We start from the raw sequence: 21,966 nt of genomic DNA on the forward strand, positions 1-21,966 counted from the left end.
GAGGCGAAGCTGTTTATGGCCAAGTCAAAGGAGAAGCATCACAAGAAAAAGTCTTCTCCAAGACATCGGCGTCATCGAGACTCCCGGCGCCGTAGAGAATCTCGGCGTCATTCAAGGGAGGCTCGTTCCAGGTCTCCGGATCGGCGCCGGAGGACATGGGAGGTCAGCCCCACGGTGACGCCGCATCCTTCGACGCCGTTGCTCTCTCCGACGTCTCCAACTTCGCCTGGACAGGCGTCGGTGATTGAGGTATTGGAGCCTCAGGTGTTTTCTCCGGCGCAGACGCCGAGGCCGGCGTCGGGGTCGCCTCCGAGTTAGGCACCCCAGTATCCGGCTTTTCCCACCCCTGGAGCCGATAGTTCCGCATTCTTGAATGCGATGTATGCCATCTTCCAACAGATGGCTCCAGGGGGTGCTCCGGCTGGGCCTTTGGCCTTTTCTTTGGGTGATCCTGCGCCTCTTCGGCCGGCACCCTTTATGCCCTTTCTCCCGTTTGGGAACGTGGGCTCGGCGCCAGTGTCGGCGCCGGTGGCCGCTCCGATGGCCGCTCCGATGGCTTCGGAGGGATTGGCCCCAGGGATTTCCATCCCGTCGACGTCGAGATTTCGGCCTGTGACTCCGGTGGGTCCATCCGTTTCATCTGCTCTTCAGTCGGCGCCGAAGTTACCTGTGGCGCCGGATGCGGCGTCGGTGGCTTCGGAAGATCGGCGCCGATCTCCGACTTCGGCGGAGGTGTTGTCGACTCCGCGGATTGAGCAACGACTGCATTCAAGGAGGCGTGCTCTCCGGGTACTAGAGGAGCAGGAGTACCAACGAGCCCTAGAGGAAGGAGAGCTAGAGGACTCGGGTGATGGGCTGCGTGGACTGGAGTCGGCCAGTGGGCTGGACACTTCCCCTGAGTGGGACCTTTCGTCCCCGGGGGAATATACCGAGGAAGCTGCTTCCTTTCATACAGTGGTACGGAAGGCAGCTAGTTTTTTGGACCTACCTTTGCCGGTGGTGGAGGCGAAACAAAACCTTTTGACAGAGGTGTTGCATCCGGCCTCAGCCGCGGCGGAGCCTCTATTACCTTTTAATGACGCTCTGCTGGATCCGGTTTTAGAGGTGTGGAAGAAGCCGGCATCTTCCCCAGCAGTTCACAGAGCCGTGGCCAGGAGGTATCGGACGGCTCCAACTGATCCTGGTTTCCTATCTAGGCACCCTACGCCGGAGAGCTTGGTTGTGCAGGCCTCCTGTTCGTCCAAATCAGCGCCTGGTTCTTTCCCGACGGTGCCTGGGGACAGAGACTAAAAAAAGCTAGAGGCGCAGTCGAAGAAGATTTTTTCGTCCTGCAGTCTGGCGTTAAAAGCCACTAATGCGACCTGTATCCTGGGAGGTATATTCATGCTCTGATGGATGACATCTCCTCTTCGTTTACAGAGCTTCCCCAGGGTCTTTTGGATCTTGTCTCTGATGCCCAGGCTGCTGCGACCCAAATTATCCAGACGGGACTGGATACCACCGACTCGGTAGCCAGAGCAATGGGCACAACTGTGGTGGAAAGGAGACAGGCCTGGCTACGTAACTCGGGCTTTTCGGCAGATGTACAGTCCACATTGTTGGATCTCCCGTTTGATGGGGACAAACTGTTTGGGGCTAAGGCTGATTCGGCCTTGGAACGTTTTAAGGAGAGCAGGGCCACGGCTAAGTCGTTGGGACTCCAAGCTCCTTCTTCCACGGCCTCTTCCAGATTCTTCAGGAGGTTTCGTGGATTTGGGCGTGGCTCTTCCTCCTCTTCCTTTCGGGGAAGATATCAGCAACCTGCCTCTTCCCACCCCTATAGATCTTTTAGGGGGAGGGGTAGGGTCCGCACCAGGGGAGCCTCTCAGCAGCACTCTGCCTCTTCCTCATCCTCTGGCGGGGTGCAGCAGGGGAAGCAGCCTTAGGCTTCCACCATTTCCCACTCACTCCTCTCCTGTAGGGGGAAGATTACAGCATTTTCTCACCAAATGGGAGACTGTTACGTCGGACACTTGGGTTCTCAGTGTTGTGGGAAAAGGCTACACCCTTCCCTTTCGGGAGTTTCCGCCCCTCATCCCGCCCCGCCCTTCGTATTGTTCACAAGAACACCTCCTGTTGCTAGAACAGGAGGTGGAAGTCCTCCTTTTAAAGGGCGCGGTGGAGTTGGTCCCGGAGCAGGAAAGGGGTCAAGGAGTTTACTCAAGGTATTTCCTGATTCCCAAGAAGGATGGTCGTTTGAGACCAATTCTGGACTTGAGGATCTTGAATTGGTTCCTCAAGCAGGAAAAGTTCAAGATGCTGACCCTAGCACAGGTGCTTTTGGCGTTGAACATGGAAGACTGGATGGTGTCTGTCGACTTGCAGGATGCTTACTTTCATATCCCGATACTCAAGTCACACAGGAAGTATCTCCGGTTTGTGGTGGGATCGCAACACTACCAGTTTGCGGTCCTTCCGTTTGGTCTTACTTCAGCACCTCGAGTCTTCACGAAGGTGATGTCGGTGGTTGCGGCAGAGCTCAGAAGGAAGGGGATAGCAGTATTCCCTTACTTGGACGATTGGTTGATCAAAGCCAAGTCCCCGGAGCTTGTGTTGCGTCATCTGCAGTCAACAACCCAGTTGTTGTTCGACCTGGGCTTTTCGGTGAACGAGCCCAAATCTCACCTGGAGCCCTCTCAGCGCCTCCTGTTCATAGGGGCAGTACTGGATACGACATTGGGTCGGGCCTTTCCTCCGCCTCAGCGGATTCAAGATATTCAGGATTTGGTTCCAATGTTTCGAAACGGAGCGGTAGTTCCAGTCCTCAAGGTCCTTCGTCTGCTCGGTCTTTTTGCCTCCTGCATTCTGTTGGTCACGCATGCTCGCTGGCACATGAGGGCTCTTCAGTGGTGCCTCCGAAGGCAGTGGTCTCAACACAGAGGGGATCTAGAGGGTACTGTCAAGATCTCCAGAGATGCTGCTGTGGATTTGAAGTGGTGGATTGCAAGCAACAATCTTTCACAAGGAAAACCGTTCCAGCAGTCGCCACCAGTGGCCACAGTCATAACGGATGCTTCCACTCTAGGGTGGGGAGCTCATCTGGGGGATCTGGAGATCAAAGGTCTTTGGTCTCCAGAGGAACAGATTTTTCACATCAATCTGTTAGAGTTACGGGCTGTACGTCTGGCTCTCAAGGCCTTCCTCCCTTCCCTTCGTGGTCAGTCGGTACAGGTCCTAACGGACAATACTACCACGATGTGGTACATAAACAAGCAGGGAGGAGTGGGGTCGTACCTTCTCTGCAGAGAAGCTCTTCGACTATGGTCCTGGGCAAAGGACCATCGGATTTGCTTGATAGCAAACCATCTGGCCGGAGTCTTGAACGTGCGTGCGGACAGTCTCAGTCGCCACTTCTCGGCAGACCACGAGTGGCGTCTCCATCCAGATCAAGTCCGTTTAATCTTCCAGAAGTGGGGGTTTCCTCGGGTAGATCTGTTCGCCACTCGAGAGAACGCGCATTGTCCGTTGTTCTGCAGCCTTCAGTATCCGATGCAGGAAGCATTGGGGGACGCGTTTCAAATGACCTGGTGCGGCCAGTTGCTTTACGCGTTTCCTCCCATACCCTTGATTCCTCGAGTATTGAGGAAGATTCGCCAAGACCGGGCTCTAGTAATCGTAATAGCTCCGGATTGGCCAAGGAGGGTGTGGTACTCCGACCTTCTCCAACTCTCAACGTGCCCGCCGCTCCGTCTCCCTTTCAGGGCAGACCTCCTCTCGCAGTCGCAGGGGCAGGTTCTACACCCCAACCTCCAGAGTCTGCACCTACATGCCTGGAGATTGAACGGGGCAACCTGAGTTCCTTCTCTCTCCCGCCTGAGGTAGTGGATGTTATATTAGCGGCCAGGCGACACTCCACTAAATCTATCTACGCTAATAGGTGGTCTAAATTTGTTGCGTGGTGTGGAGAGAGGCAGATTGATCCTTTACAAGCTCATCTATCGGACGTTTTGTCTTTTGCTCTATCTCTGGCGCAGAAAGGTTGTGCAGTGGCTACCATTAAAGGTTATTTATCGGCCTTGTCAGCCTTCATATGTCTTCCAGACCAACCATCTTTATTTAAATCCCCTATTGTTATCAGATTCTTGAAAGGTCTTCTAAATCAATATCCTCCAAAGCCATTCGTTATGCCGCAATGGGATTTGTCCTTAGTCCTGACTTTCCTTATGGGGTCCCCTTTTGAACCTATGCATTCTTGCCCCTTAAGGTATTTGTTTTTAAAAACAGTCTTCCTGATAGCTATAACATCAGCAAGGAGAGTGAGTGAGTTGCAGGCCTTATCAGTAAAACCCCCTTATACAACTTTTTATGGGGATAAGGTGGTGTTGAGGACCAAGGCTGCTTTCCTCCCGAAGGTTGTTTCACCCTTCCATTTGGCTCAGGCAATTACTTTGTCCACGTTCTATCCTCCGCCTCATCCTTCCAAAGAGGAAGAAAGACTGCACCGTCTGGATCCAAAGAGAGCGTTGAGCTTCTTTATCAATAGAACAAAGGATTTCAGGCTGGAGGATCAGCTGTTTATTGGATACGTGGGCAAGAGGAGAGGAAAGGCAGTCCACAAGAGAACACTATCCAGGTGGGTTGTTCTTTGCATTAAAATATGTTACTCTTTGGCAAAGAAGGATCCTCCTGAGGGCATTAGAGCTCATTCCACCAGAGCTAAGTCGGCCACTTCGGCCTTAGCCAGAGGTGTTCCTGTGGTCGACATCTGCAAGGCCGCAACTTGGTCGTCCCTTCACACTTTTGCAAAACATTACTGTTTAGATTCTGAGGTTAGAAGGGACGGCCATTTTGCACGGTCAGTGCTGCAGGATTTCTTGGTTTGACCATTTAGGCACCCACCGCCGGGCGTGGTACTGCTTTGGGACTCTATTCATGAGGTGAGGAATCCACAGGTAGTTGTATCCATCAGAAGAACGAGTTACTTACCTTCGGTAACGACTTTTCTGGTGGATACATTAGCTACCTGTGGATTCCTCACGGTCCCACCCGCCTCCCCGTTGCCTTTATGGTCTTGCCAAGTAATCCTTGAGTGCGCTCCTCTTGATCTTTGAGGGTGCAATAGATGTATATATATAATATATTTATATATATATATGGGTATATGTGTATATATCTTTATGTATATACTTGGTGTGTGTATATATTTTTAAAAGAAAGAGTTTTATATATATATATATATATATATGTACATAAAAAAGATTTACAGTTATTCATACAATGTGGTGTATTTTTACAATATAATGGATGTTGCTTTGTTCTTTCATTGCATTGCCTGGTTGTTCTCATGCACGTAAAAAATGATTGGTACTGACGTCCGCACGTCGTCGAGGACCTCTTATTGCCTGTATGACGTCAGACGGCGTCGCGTGCGAGACTGTGACGTCCTCGTCGACGTGCAGAGACTAGTAAGAAGATTTCCGTAGAATGCTGGCGCCATGGGAGTATTCATGAGGTGAGGAATCCACAGGTAGCTAATGTATCCACCAGAAAAGTCGTTACCGAAGGTAAGTAACTCGTTCGTCTTGCTCATAGAATACCCCTTTGAAAACCGATAATCACCTGTAACAAATAAACAAACGGTTCTAAAATAATCCAGAAACAGAATTACAGCATTTACTCATGGCTAGGAAAGAATAAACAGAATTGTGCAAAGTTCTCTGAACACCAAAATCAAATCTTTAGAGAGTTTCTTGAACTTCTTCTTCATGGAGAAACAACAATAAAATATAAGGCCTGATTTAGATTTTGATGTATGGCTTACTCCATCACAACGGTGATAGATTGCCTGTCTGCTGAAACATAAATCTCATAGGATATAATGGGATTTATGTTTCGGCAGACGGGCTATCAGTCACCGTTGTGACGGAGTACCCTGTCTGGCAAAATCTAAATCAGGCCCATAGTCTTTTTCCTTCCTTTTATAGAGTAGAAAATGTCCACAAATCCTGAGAATTTAGCAGTATGAGAACGCGGACACAAATTCAACAGTACTTTATACACATGCACCTTACCAAGTTGAAGGGAAGCAATCTGCTATTGGTCACCTGCTATCACTGCTTAGTATCTCCACATGTTTCATAGAGGTAACTGGTATCAGGAATCCATCAGGCAGCTGTACTTTCTGGGAATAGAATCCCACTGCAGCTTGGAATCCAAACCAATAGAAGAATCCAAAGAAATGTGCCATCATGTACAACAAGTAAGTATCCAAGGTAAGTATTATGAATAACAAGAGCTGCGGCCGTCCTGAGTATGCTTATATAACTGCACTCTGGAAAACCCAACTGTATATAACCAAACTTGAGAAAACCAAACCACAAAACTTTCACTGTAACTCCATCTAGAGATGCAATGAGTCTGAAAGTAAGTGCTGACTGGGCCAAATCCTCTTCTTGTATTCAAACTGCCCTCCATTGAGGCAGAGCCATATTTTTCGACTTTGACCCAGTCTCGTGTGATTAGTTGTCCGCGGTTTGCGCTTTGATCTTTTAGGTGCTAGTTTAAAAAAATAAAAAAGACATTCATAAATCTGGTTGTACTGATTGAATTCTTTGTCTTTGGCTCAAATACTTTTTACACAGTTTACTATTCTTCTAAATTGGTGTGGGATTGTTCCTTTATTGTGTTTTTACTTTATTACTGTTTGTGTGCTGCATAAATACTTTACATATTGCTTCTAAGTGAAGCCTGACTGCTTTTTGTGCCAAGCTAACCAAAGGTAAGTACACGTTTATGTAGTGGCTTTTGTGGTTCACCCTGCCAGGGATTGTGGCTCTTGCTTGATTAGGGTTCATACCTTTTGTCTCCCCCTTTTGCTTGCTACTCACTAATTGTTTACTTCCTCATTTTCCCTTATTTTAAGGTAAGGGTTGCTAAACTGCTTACAAAGTATTAAGGCCCAGATTTAAAAACAATTGACGCAGTTATGCGTAAAAAAAATTACAGTGAGCTAACGCCATTCCCTAGCACCATCTGTGCACCATGTTTACAAAATGCTGCTCAAGGGCGCTAAGGAATAGTTAGCGTAAAAAAAATGGTGCTAATCACTACGACATGCAGTACGAAAAAATTACACTAATGCTGCAAAAGTGGCGTTACAATTTTTTACGGCACGTTTTTGGACGCAAAACGGGTTAGCACCATATTCAACAGCATTAGTGTAAAAAAAAAACGTGGACGCAGGAAGAAAACATTTGGGAAGATAGCATGGAGAATGCAGGCCAGGAGAGACCCTTGGAGATCCCAATCAGCTAAGTACCAGCCAGGAGAGTCCAGAAAAGTCCCAGGAGAAGGCGAAGAGGAAGCAGAAGTGTCGCTTTAGTGAGGAGGAGCATGACGCTTGGTCAGAGACACCAGCTTTTCGTCATCTCCAAATTGCCAATTGGTAGGAGGGAGGCTATGTGACAGGCAATAGCAGATAGAGTCAACAGCGTGGCTGAAGTGAAGAGGACGGTCACCGATTGCAAGAAGTGCTAACAGTCCCACACCCCAGGAGGACTTGGATGAGCTGGTGGAGATGGTGGCAGCTCTTATCCCAGAGGAGATGGCCATTGCAATTGCAGGACAGGACAGTGCAGACTACCAAGAGATACCACAAATGCAGGGTAAGTTGCAGGGAGGAACTATCTGGAATCTCACGAATGGCAGAAGGGTGAGGCACATAGGACACACTCAATGCATGCTAAAGGGTTGCATCGGGAGACATAGGGCCAGAATCAAAACGCCCCATCGACACCCAAGGCTCACTTTTAGTGATGCTCTGCTGGGCAATGCACTCCGACATATACACAAAGTGGTCTTAAGCCACTTAATGTGGCTTTACACTACCTTGTAAATATGCAGCACATTACCTGGAAGGGGCGTGCAATTAGTGTGGCTGTTCCACAAAAACACCCATTGCATATTGTTGTTGCCCCAGATCCAAGACAACATGTTCACCAGAGACTGTGACTGAAGTCAACACCACCCCATGGGTTCTGTCAGGATGGTGCAACAAGGCAAAGTGCTTTCCATCCTCCTCGTGCCATTGCCCTTCTCATGTGTGCTGCATCCTGCAGCACACATAGAAATGCAACCTTGCCATAATATATTGTTTATGTGCAGGAAGGCACACCTTCCTTCATATAAACGATCCATCCCCTTACCTCAGGCACCCCTTCACTCTGGTGCAAGGATTTCTGTATTGGTGCAGAAAGACCAAATCTGCGCATGTGGTGGCGGAAACACAGGGGTGTGCCGTATTTCAGGAAACTTGCAACATCCTTGCATTTTAAAAGTGGCGCAGCACCATGCATCTAATATTACTGCTGCATCGAGCTGTGCCACTTGAGAAAAAAGCATGGCCTAAGTGTGTAACCTGTGGAACGCAAACTGCACAGGGTGGACCAACAACAACTATCACACACCTTCATGAACCATTTGGTAATGGGCACAAAATTGAACACATACAACACATGGGGCATGTCTGTGACCATCATTTGTAGCTTCAAAGTCACCATCTAACAAGGTTGTCAGTGTTGTGTGAATGGTTGGTGTTCTGAATTAAGGGACATCTACATACATAAGAACTGGCACAAGTGGCATCAATGTTGCTCTACCGTCACAATGTCACTAGCTCATAATGCAACTGTACCATCATACAAATAGTTGCTCATGTGTATGCAAGCTGCACATTCCCCTTCTGCCACACCAACAAAGTCTCAAAATGCATGCATTTCATCCATATTCTACATCATTTCACCAACATATGCCTATGACAGATATACTGTATGAAAGGAAATGTCCCAAATGTAGGGACGGCAAACTAATGGTGCAGAAAACCCATAATGGTTGCACTGTCCCATCCAATTAGCACATGTGTGGGGCCCGCTAAAGGCAAATAACAAAGTAACACAAGCATTGTAAGCAATGGACCTAACTGGGCTTTGCTGCACTAGTGCCATCATTCATAGTGCTAATGCATTATAGCACCAAAAAAGTGACAGCAACATTACACTACTGTGGGAATGTCCACCATGGTGAATAGGAAGGTAAAGGACGTGCTACCATGGCGTCAGTTGCAGGGGCAAGGGGCCTGCAAGGAAGATGGTGGTGTAGGATCAATGCACAAAATACCTTGGAAGGTTGTCCCATGTGTGATGCACATTGCACCACATAATTATCAACTACAACCTGGGGTCTGTAACATCCCTGAGCTTTCAGTAGCAAGTGAATGATGAGCCATTGCAACAGCCACTACAGGGAAAGATTGGCATTTCACTATCTCATTGCAGAGGATGACGCCTTGCATCTTGCCGACCTGCCTGTCCTGGATTTTACAGATGACATGGATGACCAGCTGCCGAACATCAATGAAGAGACTCTCCAGGATGTCCTAGGTTCCCTTTAGAAACCACCTCCAGTTGCAGGGAGGACACCCAGTGTTGCGGGGTCTCCACATGAACCACCAGGCTACCAACACAGAGCACCAACCAGTCCTGCCACAGCCCTGGACTCTGAGGACCCAGACATCACCTTTCACAGGACAGTGGTAGCAGTCCAGCGGGAGCTGGCCAAGCAGGTGTGGGTGGTGATGGAGACCATGGCAGGCAGCCTGGAGGGAGTGCAGAGGTGTCTCAGTCAAAATAAGGACAACTCAGCTGCCATCAGAGGCATCCACTCCCCGCTATGTGGACTCCAGCAGTCCCTGGCCGAGATAGCTGCTGTCATGAGGCAGAGGCTTCAACAATTGCCCTCCCAATGTGGCAGCAGCATGATAGCAACAGGCTGGGGGCTATACAGAATACCCTGGAGTCCATACTGCGGGAAGTGGCCTCCCTCAGGGAAAACATGGCTGCCTATCACCATGATGTAGCTGCGGTGTTGAGAAATCAGAAGTTCCTCCTAGCTGCAGTGATGCCTTGTGTGTTCCCACAAATGGCAGCTGCTGGGATCTTTGATTCCACATCTCTATCCCCTGATGTGTGTGTGGCCCCTCAACTTCAACAACAGCACCGTCCATGGCACAGGAAGCACCACACACATAAGAGGATGAAGATGTGGAAGGAACAACATTCACACAGAAAACCGCATGGTAGCACCAGTCTGTGCCACATGGACAGTATCTCCTTAGTTCTGTGCTTAAGAGCATGCCAGTGTTGTGACAGCTGGTAATGTGTCCTCTTCCTCAACCACTGTAGACTTTTCTGCTATAGACTGTCATTGTCTCAATTCCTACCTATTACCTATGTAGACACCTCCTCACTAATGCACTCCTTTCCTACCCAGGTCTGATGACATGTCCCTCATTCTTGGACTCTGAATGTACAACAAATGGCTCAGAATCTCTCATGGGGTCTGTGAACTGGACATTGTATTGCATTGGAATATACACTTGCACATTTAAATATAAATAAATCTCCATATGCACATGTATCATGTCAACTTTTACTGTGATCCATTAACACATATAAATGTATGGATTGTGTGAAGCCATGTCAATGAGAACAAAACCTAATTCCATGTGAGGCTTACTGTCAGACACAAAGCCGCACACTAGGACTGTAACATGAAACAGGTGACTGATAGTGTTGTGGGCTACAGCCAACTTACAGAACCGTAAAAACATGTACTGAACATATATCTATGCAAGTTGACTTATGGCATTTATGGGTCAGAACAAAGTGTATGGAATGTTCCAAGATGAGAGCACCAGTACAACTAATATGTGTTGAACAGAAGAGCTACAGTTCATCAGTGATGGGCTGCTGTCAGTGTGCCAGGATACATACCCTAAATTAGTTGATGTAATATGTGCCACACTTTCCAACATTATATCTGCCAGACCTCAGTGATGACAGTTAAAGTTCCATACTTACCTGTCAAAGATTCTGTATACATACACAATGTGAATGTCTGGAACTGGGGATTACAATTGTTTTGAGTAGCCAATGTCATATTGCAGCCAAACTGACAGCTTCTTGGTCATATGGGATACACATTGTCATACATGTAGATCAACACAGAAAGCATACCCTAAGGCATTCCTCTAACTTGGCCAGTGCACACATGAGAACACCCAGACGCTCAGTCAACATGGAGACATAATTGTCTAAAACTAACTGGAATTATTTAAACATTAAAAGAACACCTTATTAAAACCTAACCTAAACACTACCCTACACTAAACTAACTTATCTTAACTTGCTCCTACACCTATCTATCCTAATCTAAACTTATCTTAAACATTAAACGCCACACACTAAACTTGTCCTCTCAGCCCCCTTAAGAGACAAGATATGAGTAGGACAACATAAACTAAGGTTACACATATAATAACTTGTTTTTTTTTTATAAACATAGAAACCCATACAAAACCCCCCCACCCAACCATCCCACAAAATAGTAAAACCCTCCCCCCAACTATACTTACTCTATCCTACAACTAACCTAATCTAAATAACTAACCTATCACTATCCACCAAAAACCCACTAAAAACTATAACAATGTAAAACGGGAAAAGGGAAGGAACTGGAAGGCTGTGCAACAACATTTTTACATCTTCTTAAGTTTTGTTTGCAATACTTCAACAACTTGTAGTTCCTGGCATTACCAGTCTCAAGTTGGTCCAACCTTGACATTATGGGTGCCATGTCCCTCCTCATGTCCGCCTCAAATGTTGATGATGTGGCTGCTCCAGTTGACAGTTGCGGTGCCTGTCTACTGATAGGTACGAAGTGGAGGGGGTTGAACCAGTGGAGTCCCCCCTGAACCGAAATGTGGCCGATGTGGCCTGCACGATTGCAGACTGTAGCGGAGGTCCCCCATATTGGAAGGCAAGCCATGCCCCTGAAGGTCTCTCCCGTTGATACTTCCTGCCCATCTTATAGTATCCGGCCTGTACCTCCGTTATGGGGCAGAAACATTCTGCCCTTTTTTGAAAGCACGTTTCTGTTCTGTGGTCATAGTGGCAGCTACAAAATGAGGAGAACATGGCAGCATTGGGTAGAGGTTGAACAAACATGCAATTTAAACAGCATCCTCAGATGAAACATGCTGTCTACCAGACATTCCACAACAATGTCAATCTCCAAATCAAGACTAAACTTCATACCAGCCATCTATGATATCATGTACATGTCACTGGGTCAACGGCTGTCCATTGTTGACCACTGGGGCCCAGAGATAAAAGGACGACTGCGTCCTTGTGCAACATTTATGTCATCATACTAGTGAGGATCAAGTGGCCCAACAATTCCCAAATCCCTGTGCAATAGTCAAAAAGCGGTGCAATGAATGCAAGCCAACACTTTGACACCCCTAGCGCTGCATCAAGCCTTGGCCAGGCATCATGGATGCAAGGTGGGGTTCATCTGGTAGGGGGACAAGAAAATTGGCAACAGGAATTCCAAGGAATGCCAATGCATCATTTATGTGTGCTTGGGTTAACACCTGCTCAGAGCACGCAATACAAGGGGGCACACCATTGCTAACAATGGGCCCCTCTGTACAGTTCAGGGTTAGTGCCCATATAGCTTGCCCTAAGCCTGAACCGTACATCTATATTGTCTACAGATTTTGTACCTATTGTCCCCTACCCTGTGGTATGGGGTGCAACATGTCAAATGCAGTGTACATATGGTGGCTCTATGGGTGCCCTAAGGGGCACAGGAAGAGTGGCACTGCACTGGTTGCAGCTACAGTATTCCTTCTTATTGAACTACCAGTGCACATGCATTTCTAACATCTCTTAAGTAGCAGGTAGACACTCAGCATTCACATTCTATGCACATGTGATGTGACCAAGCTCACTCACAATTATCATGATGGGTAGATCATGTTGGTAAATCTGAACACATCTAGTTTGTTACAATCCGTAGATATGTTCCACATCCACCTGGTCCCTCACTCTAGTCAGGGTAAGAGGATCACCCTCAGCTAACCCCTGATTACCCCCTTGGTGGCTTGGCAGAGCAGTAGGCTTAACTTCAGAGTGCTAGGTGTAAAGTATTTGTACCAACACACACAGTAACTTAATGAAAACACTACAAAATGACACATTACCAGTTTAGAAAAATAGGAAATATTTATCTAAACAAAACAAGACCAAAACGACAAACATCCACAATACACAAGTTATCAATTAAAAATCAAAAAGAGTCTTTAAGTAGTTTTACTGCTGCTAGCGTGAAAATGTACCTGGTGCGCGTCAAAAATAACCCTGCACGGGTGAGCGTGCATCAAACATAACCCCACACGGCGGTACGTGGGTTGGAAATCCAGCCGCACGATGATCCAAAAACCCTGCAGCGCAGGTTGTGATCTCCTAGCCTCTGTCAGCGAAGCTGCGCTTCGTTTCTCCTGCTCCGTGCGTCGATTGTCTGGTCGCGTTTCCTGCGAGCGTCGTTTCTCAGCTGCGGAGCCGGCGGAGTGTCGTTTTTTCAGCCGCAGATCGGAGTCGCGTCAATCCTTTTCCCGCACAGCGCTCTTTGCGTGGATTTCCTTGTCTTTAGGCTGCCAGCTTCTCCTTTCAAGGTCCCAGGAACTGGATGGGCACCACAGGGCAGAATAGGAGTCTCTCCAGATACTCCAGGTGCTGGCAGAGAGAAGTCTTTGCTGTCCCTGAGACTTCAAACAACAGGAGGCAAGCTCTAGATCAAGCCCTTGGAGATTTCTTCTCAAGATGGAAGGTACACAAAGTCTAGTCTTTGCCCTCTTACTCTGGCAGAAGCAGCAACTACAGGATAGCTCCACAAAGCACAGTCACAGGCAGGGCAGCCCTTCTTCCTCAGCTATTCAGCTGTTCTCCAGGCAGAGGTTCCTCTTGGTTCCAGAAGTGTTTCTAAAGTCTGTGGTTTTGGGTGCCCTTCTTATACCCAATTTCTCCTTTGAAGTAGCCCTACTTCAAAGTAAAGTCTCTTTTGAATGTGAAATCCTGCCTTGCCCAGGCCAGGTCCCAGACACTCACCAGGGGGTTGGAGACTGCATTGTGTGAGGGCAGGCACAGCCCTTTCAGGTGTAAGTGACCACTCCTTCCCTCCCTCCTAGCACAGATGGCTCATCAGGAAATGCAGACTACATCCCAGCTCTCTTTGTGTCACTGTCTAGTGTGAGGTGCAACCAGCCCAACTGTCAAACTGACCCAGACAGGGAATCCACAAACAGGCAGAGTCACAGAAATGGTATAAGCAAGAAAATTCTCACTTTCTAAAAGTGCCATTTTCAAACACACAATCTCAAAATCAACTTTACTAAAAGATGTCTTTTTAAATTGTGAGCTCAGAGACCCCAAACTCCACACATCCATCCGCTCCCAAAGGGAATCTACACTTTAATCAGATTTAAAGGTAGCCCTCAATTTAACCTATGAGAGGGGCAGGCCTTGCAACAGTGAAAAAACGAATTTAGCAATATTTCACTGTCAGGACATATAAAACACATTACTATGGGGGTTATTCTAACTTTGGAGGAGTGTTAATCCGTCCCAAAAGTGACGGTAAAGTGACGGATATACCACCAGCCGTATTACGAGTTCCATAGGATATAATGGACTCGTAATACGGCTGGTGGTAAATCCGTCACTTTTCCGTCACTTTTGGGACGGATTAACACCTCCTCCAAAGTTAGAATAACCCCCTATATGTCCTACCTTAACCATACACTGCACCCTGCCCTTGGGAATACTTAGGGCCTACCTTAGGGGTGTCTGACATGTAGGAAAAGGGAAGGTTTAGGCCTGGCAAGTGGGTACACTTGCCAAGTCGAATTTACAGTTAAAACTACACACACAGACACTGCAATGGCAGGTATGAGACATGATTACAGAGCTACTCATGTGCGTGGCACAGCCAGTGCTGCATGCCCACTAGTAGCATTTGATTTACAGGCCCGGGGCACCTCTAGTGCACTTTACTAGGGGCTTACTAGTAATTCAAATATGCCAATCATGGATAAACCAATTACATACAATTTACACAGAGAGCATATGCACTTTAGCACTGGTTAGCAGTGGTAAAGTGCTCAGAGTTCAAAAGCCAACAGCAACAGGTCAGGAAAAATAGGAGGTAGGAGGCAAAAAGAGTGGGGATTACCCTGCATAAGCAAAAAAGTCCAACACCCGCACAATAAGGTTCCTTGCACAGCCGCTGTGAGTGAGGCACAAGTGGTGCAAGTGTCTCCTACATAAGCCCCATAGAGACCTCACCTCCATTTGGCTGTTTGGCTGTTGTTGCCATTGAACTTACCATTGCCTTGATTTGAATCTCTTGCCAACGGATGAATAAAATCCTTTTGATGTACCATATACTTGCTTCACACACTGACTTACAAGCATAGAAAAGTCTGGACTACTTAGACTTTTTGGGTGTGCCCCGGTACATATTCTTCACAGAGTAGGTGTTAGGCAAGGAGCAACAATAGTTGTGAATGGATACCTATTTACTGTGCATGAAATGGTCAGGTATTCTCAGTACTCCAACAAAGTCCTACTATGGCATCCAAGATCTTGACACTATTGCCCCTAGTCTGCACCATGGTGTGCTATTTGTTGTATGCAGCGCACACCTGGTGGCATTAGTGGGGCAGGGGGGCAGAAGTAAAGTGGCACTGGACTAGGTGAAGTGCCACTTTTTATATATTTGCCCCATGGTCTTTCATGGCTAGCAATGTTGTATTCTTATGTGTGTGGCACAATGCACCATACAGCTGAAGGTGTGCAGAATGGGTATTTCTGGTATGTTTTGGTGATATGTAGTTGGTGATGGGAACACTTGGATGGCATTTGATATTGATGCCGCCGGAGGCCTCGACAGCATGACAAATGTTGGACTGTGCCTATATGTGACTTTCTTTACATTGACATGTCCAATGCCATTCTCACAGCTGAGATATTCATTGTTACGTGTTATGTGTGTGGGATTTGTATTTAGTTGTCAACCAGTGAACACGTGTAGATATATATGGGTGAGTGTGTGATGTGGAATGAATGCGGTGTAGTGTTGCATGTGGCATATGTGTTGTTGTCTGTACAACTGTGTTCCCCGTGTTCTTGTGTGTTTAGTGCAGTGTATGTATTGTCCTACAAGGTTGGTGTATTGTCTGTGTAATGATTGGTATGGTGGCTTTCCTACAAGTAGACCATTGCCATATTGCTCACCCTGGAACCGCTCATTGATGGTGGAGTGCCAGAATATGCAGGCATCATGGAAACTGCTGGGATATTTGGCTAGGATGTTTGTAATGAGCCCAAGGTGGTCATCAATGACCTACATATTTATAGAATCGGTGTGTTTGCAGTTTCTGTAGAGGTGTTCAAGTTGGACATGGGTGCAGTCCATTGCACCCTCACATGAGGGAACCCAGCAATTTGTTAGAAACCTAGTTTGGTCTCCTGCTGCAGTTGCTGGGTGTTGGGGAAGCAGATGTGGTGGGATGTGAGGTGGATGATTGTGTCCAGAATCTTTGGTAGGAAGGCTGAGAAGGATGGCTGGGAGATGCCAGCCATGTGAGCGTCCATTGTCTGGAATGTTCATGATGCCAGCATATGGAGGACAGCCAGGAGTTTGCAGTGATGTCTGGCGCAATGTGGTGCAGTAGGCGTACAATGGGCTCCCGCTTCAGACGGAAGGTTCTGATGATATCTTGTTCCCTGAGCGCAAGGATGGTTGAACGCTGTCGAAATATCCTCTCCTGCCTTCTACGCTGCATTTGTGGGTGCTGTGGTGGTGTTTGGGGTTGCTGCAGTAGTGCTGGTGGGACCTATTGTCGTTGCTGTCATCTGCGGCGTGTGCCAAGCTGGCGCATTAACAGTTCCATGTTGTCTAAGGGGTTGCCAATGCTCCTTCTGTGTGTTTTCCATAAGTAGCAGCGTGCACTGTTTTTGCGTCGTAAGGCCTACACCAAAGGGAGTTCTTAAATAAAAACCACTGGATAAAGTCAGGGATCCAGATGTTGGTTAAAAATACCTCCTGGACTACTGGTGTCCTTCACCTTTATTCGTGGTGTCCAAGGTTTTAGTTTTTAGGGATCCTCAGCACTGACGAAAGCCCCCGACTGATTTAGGCTCATAGAGTGGGCAGAAACATGTCGACTAGAGTAGAAGGGTTAATGTAATTAGGCTCTTAAAACTGTCCTAGAGTGGTTTTAATCATACCCTTGCACACCACAAATAAAAGTGAACAACACCAGGTAGTCCAGGAGGAATTTTCTACAAAGATCTGGATCCCTGACTTTATCCAGTAGTTTTTATATTAGAACTTCCTCTGGTGTGGGCCTTACCAAGAGTCTGCCCTGGTGGTATTGTCCTACCAGGGTGGGGAGAGGTGGTCAAGGATGAAGCATGACCCTATAAGTGTGTGAGACCACCTCTTCCATTAAGGAAATATTCTGGTTGCTGGATCACTGCTACATTCTCTAGACAATCTATGGACGCGACAAATGGTTTCTCTTATCAGAAGTAGACGAAACATAATTCTTTGAGTTTTATGCCACCACACCATTTGTGATTATTGATTTTTTTAGGGAGGATGTGTGGTGTGAAGCATTTTCCTCTCTTTCTTGCTCTCTGTGTTACCACCTTTAACATACACTGCACCCTGCCCACGGGGCAACTTAGGGACTACCTTAGGGGTGCCTTACATGTACAAAAAGTGCAGGTCGAATTGGCAGTTTAGAACTGCACACACAGACACTACAGTGGCAGGTCTGAGCCATGTTTACAGGGATAATTATGTGGGTGGCTGTGTGTGCAGACAACCAGTGCTGCAGGCCCACAAGCAGCATTTGATTTACAGGCCCGGGGCACTTCTAGTGCACTTTACTAGGGCATACCATTTACACAGACAGCATATGCACTTTAGCACTGTTTAGCAGTGGTAAAAGTCCCTGATTCCTAAAGTCAATAAAAACTGGTCAGAAAAAAATAGGAGGGAGGAGGCAACAAGTTTGGGGATGATCCTACAAAAAGGGCCAGGTCCAACACACTGCATTCAGGCTGCCACGGCAGGCCTGGGGCATGTTTGAAGAGATACTTAAGTAGGTGGCGCAATCAGTAGAATTTCATTTACAGGCCATGTGCACATGTCATGCAATTTACTAGGGACTTCTAAGTACATTAAAAATGGCAATTGGAGACATGCCAATCAAACCATGGGCCTCATTTATGAGGAAGTGGAGCAGTGCAGTGCTGCACCAAAATTGGCAATGTCGCACTGCGTCACTTCAGAAATGCAGGGATGCGCTGTATTTACAAAAATATGGCGCATCCCTGTGTTTCACCTAGCACTGGTGCTAAATTTAGCTGCCTAGCACCAACACAGGCACCCTTGCACCATACTGCATGGATGCCTACATTGCAGGGAATGATTGTTTATTTGCAGGAGGGTGTCCCTTCCTGCTCATAAACAATCTAAAAATGGAGATTTGCTAGTTCTATGTGTGCACAAAGAGTTATCAAATCGTCATTGTTTAATGATTGCTAAAAATGATGCTCCGGTGACGCAAGGGACTTGTAAATTAAGCCCCTTGTTTTAGGTAGAGAGCACAAGCACTTTACTACTGGTTACCGGTGGTAAAGTGCACAGAGTCCAAAGGCCAACAGAAACAAATTCAGCAAAATTGCAGGTAAGTAGAGAAAATGTTTGGGGGAAGACCACCATAAGGCTGACAGGTCTAACACACATGTTAAGCTCAATAAAGGTTTCAAACTTAACACTAAATAAGTAAATAAACAAACACTAACTAGTTAGCTCACTCACCCGGTCAGGTGGCTGACTGGTTCCATTGTTCAATGAGGAGGTTCTATCAAAGGCTGAAAAACAAGAATTGTTTCCAAATAAACCACAGTGACACGGAATCTAATACTTGATAAAGCAGTTGGCAAATGAAAACTGGACTACGGCAGTGACTGGTGCAACCAGGTAATCAGCTCTGATTATAGCACTTCAGCAGAAGAAGGACATTGTCTTCCAACATATTAACAGGACATGAGAGCAAAAATTCACCCAAAGACCAACAGCTCTTCCTCTTACTCAGACCAGAGACCAGCAAACAGGGACCATCATGCTAAAGATGGAGAACTGCTGAAGAATGTCATTTTCCTGTTGTCATAGTAACAGAAAGTGAAACTTTGGTAACCAGCAGAAGCGGATATATGCAAAATATATTTAGCCACAATTAGAGTACTGTCACTATTCTGAGGAAGCTGGTGACGCCGGAGTGGGGAAGTGCACTGAGCACTGCGGATGTTGCAGCATTAGACACGGATGCTACAGAAACTATGAACATAGATGTACAACGAGAAGTAACCCAGAGTCAAACTTAGAGGAACGTGTAAAGGATTAGGAAATAACATACCAAAAAGTGTAAAGTAATAATGAATATTTTGATTTAATTCTTGTATATTTCTGTATTCTTAGGAATCGTGGTTATACAGTACTGTTACACAGAAAATCGATTTATTTTTTTAAAAGGGTAGATGTACGGAGATGGTAATTCGCGTTTAGCGTTTCAACTGTCCTATAAATCTCTGTATGCCACCTTCAAAAAAATGTGCCAAAATATATTATCTACTGCGATGTAATATGAAGAGATATTCCACATTTAGTATAACTATAGCCAATGCTGTTGCCCGGGGATAGAACACACTCCGTTCATGTACCGTGATTGAATGAATGAATGAATAAATGAATGAACGGATGAATGAGTGGTTGGATGGATGATTGGATGAATGAATGAATGGGTGGATGGATGTTTGGATGAATGAATGAATGGATGGATGCAGTGATGGATGAATGAAATAATATTTGTAATTGGTGTTTATAACCCCAGGAGTCTTGGCACTTCCTGCCCATTTAGCCCAGAGAGAAAATAACAGAGGTGGTTTTAGATGGAACAGCTAGATTGTAACAATTTTTCTGAAGAGTTGATAGTTTTTAATATTTTTAATATCCACAGAAAGGCTGTTCCAAAGTGTAGCTGCTGTGAAGGAAACAGATCTGCCTCTTTGGTTAGTCTGCTGGCAGTGATTCATAGATTATACAAGTCTGCAGATCTTTGACTGTCTGTGGGAACATCCTACATAATAAATCTAGGTCTTTCCTTTGTGAAGAGCTTTATGCCTTGTGTATAAGTACCCAGTGGAGGATGATCAGAAGAGATGAACCAGAAAGGTGCATGCTGCAGCATTTGGTACAACCAGTAGCCTTTGGCTATGACATTGGTTAGCACCAAGGTACAAATAGTCACTGTAGTCTAACCGTGGGGACATTAAGGCCTGCATGATCATTTCATCAGATGATACAGGAATAAGCAGAAAGTTTTCCCTAAGTGGACACAGCATAAAGAAATATGTAGATGCAAATACTACTCAGAGTGGCAAATGAAAGGACACTAGGATGCTAACAAGGCAGTGGCCTGCTTGCCAAAGAGGATGTCCTCTGTTTTGTCTCCATTCAGCTAAGTGCAGTTGGAGGTCCAGCGTGAGACCTCGCACATATAATTTCTGCAATTCACTTTAATGGTGACAAGATCCTTGGTGACAGTGACTATTTTCTAGGTGCCTGATGTGGAAGCCAAAGTATCATACTTGCTGTTGAAGGAGATCCATGGAATGGAAGTCAGGTCACTGAATGGAGTATTTCGGATAGGAAGCAGTGCATCCACTTTAGAGACTTACTGCAGATACCTAAGCTCCCTATACAAGAGATTCTAACCGAATAAGATTCCTTGTTAAAGGCTGCAGGTAATTCCAAAAGTACAAGGGTTACCAACCCTCCCCTATAAAGGGTCAGTCTGACGTCATCAGTACTCATTCAGTGTGGTGGCCAGCCTGCAACTAGATTGAGAACATCTGATAGAGTGAGTTGTTTGACAAATAGGGATAATTCCAAATTTACTGCATTTTCTACCATTCTAGGCAGAGGCAAAATGGGTAAGGGCCTATAAATTAGTAGGATCAGAATAGTTATTTTTCCATTGAGACTCCAGGCACATTTTTTTAATTTTCAATTTTAGAGGTGTAATAGGAAATGTTGATAGATGTAATTGGGAGCTTATAGTTCCTGATAGCAAATCAACACCTTGCTTTTCCTTCAGCACGTTTTTCTCCATTTTTGTTTAAGCCATCTACACTGTGATTTAACAGTTCTAAGTTTATTCAAGGACCATTGTGCGGAAGAAGATGATCCTTTGGCGCATATTTAAGAGCCCCAGTGCCTCCTTGCTCCACATAAGTGTATTTTTTTCTTTTTACGCTAATGTGGCCCAACAAGGCCAAAATCGCCATGCCATATTTACAAAGTGGCTCAATGCATGCATTGCACCACTTTGTAACCCTTTGTGCTACATTATGCCTGCGCCAGGCATAATGTATGCAAAGGGTGCGTTCCCCCTTTAGGGGTGCTGAAAAAATGGCGCAAAGCAATCAAACAGATTTCTTTGCATCATTTTTTACAGCTCTTTTAATGCCTGCTCAGAGCAGGTATTAAAAGGAGGAATACCATTGTTTTCAATGGACCTCAAAGGGCTTTGCAGGATTACCTTGAAAATGTTCACTCTAATACTGCAAAGCGCCGGACTAACGTAAAAAATTATGACTCTAGCACCCCTGACTACTGCCACTGTGCGCCGTGTTTTAAATATGGCGCAAACATGGTGGCGTTAGGGGGGCACTAAGGGGTGCAAAAAAAGTGGCGCTGCAATTGGTGCAGTACCACTTTTCATAAATCTGCCCCTGTGTCTAATAGCATGCATGAGGCAATAGAATCCAGAAAGCATGTAATCCACCCATTAAAATTAGATGAGATCAATGTCTTCTCTAAAGCACAAGGTGTTATCTGGAAAACTGTTTTAAGCTATAAGAAATTTGAAAGGATCCACTGCATCATCAGGCTAGGCTAAAGGCTGTGGTCTATCAACCTCCAAAATAATGTGGTTGACAAAGATGGAGTCAA

At 46.1% G+C, this 21,966-nt stretch overlaps 1 protein-coding gene across 1 annotated transcript in view; it reads right to left on the reverse strand.

Annotated features, from left to right (window-relative positions):
* LOC138261239 (CMRF35-like molecule 5) overlaps positions 1–21,966 on the reverse strand; it is a 132,356-nt gene that overhangs the window by 22,774 nt on the left and 87,616 nt on the right. Inside the window, exon 5 of the mRNA XM_069210044.1 lies at positions 18,772–18,824. Coding sequence (XP_069066145.1) covers positions 18,772–18,824 — 53 coding nt within the window. The remainder of the gene's footprint in view (positions 1–18,771; positions 18,825–21,966) is intronic.

Source organism: Pleurodeles waltl, chromosome 1_1 (genome assembly GCF_031143425.1).
Source record: "Pleurodeles waltl isolate 20211129_DDA chromosome 1_1, aPleWal1.hap1.20221129, whole genome shotgun sequence".
Lineage (NCBI taxonomy): Eukaryota > Metazoa > Chordata > Amphibia > Caudata > Salamandridae > Pleurodeles > Pleurodeles waltl.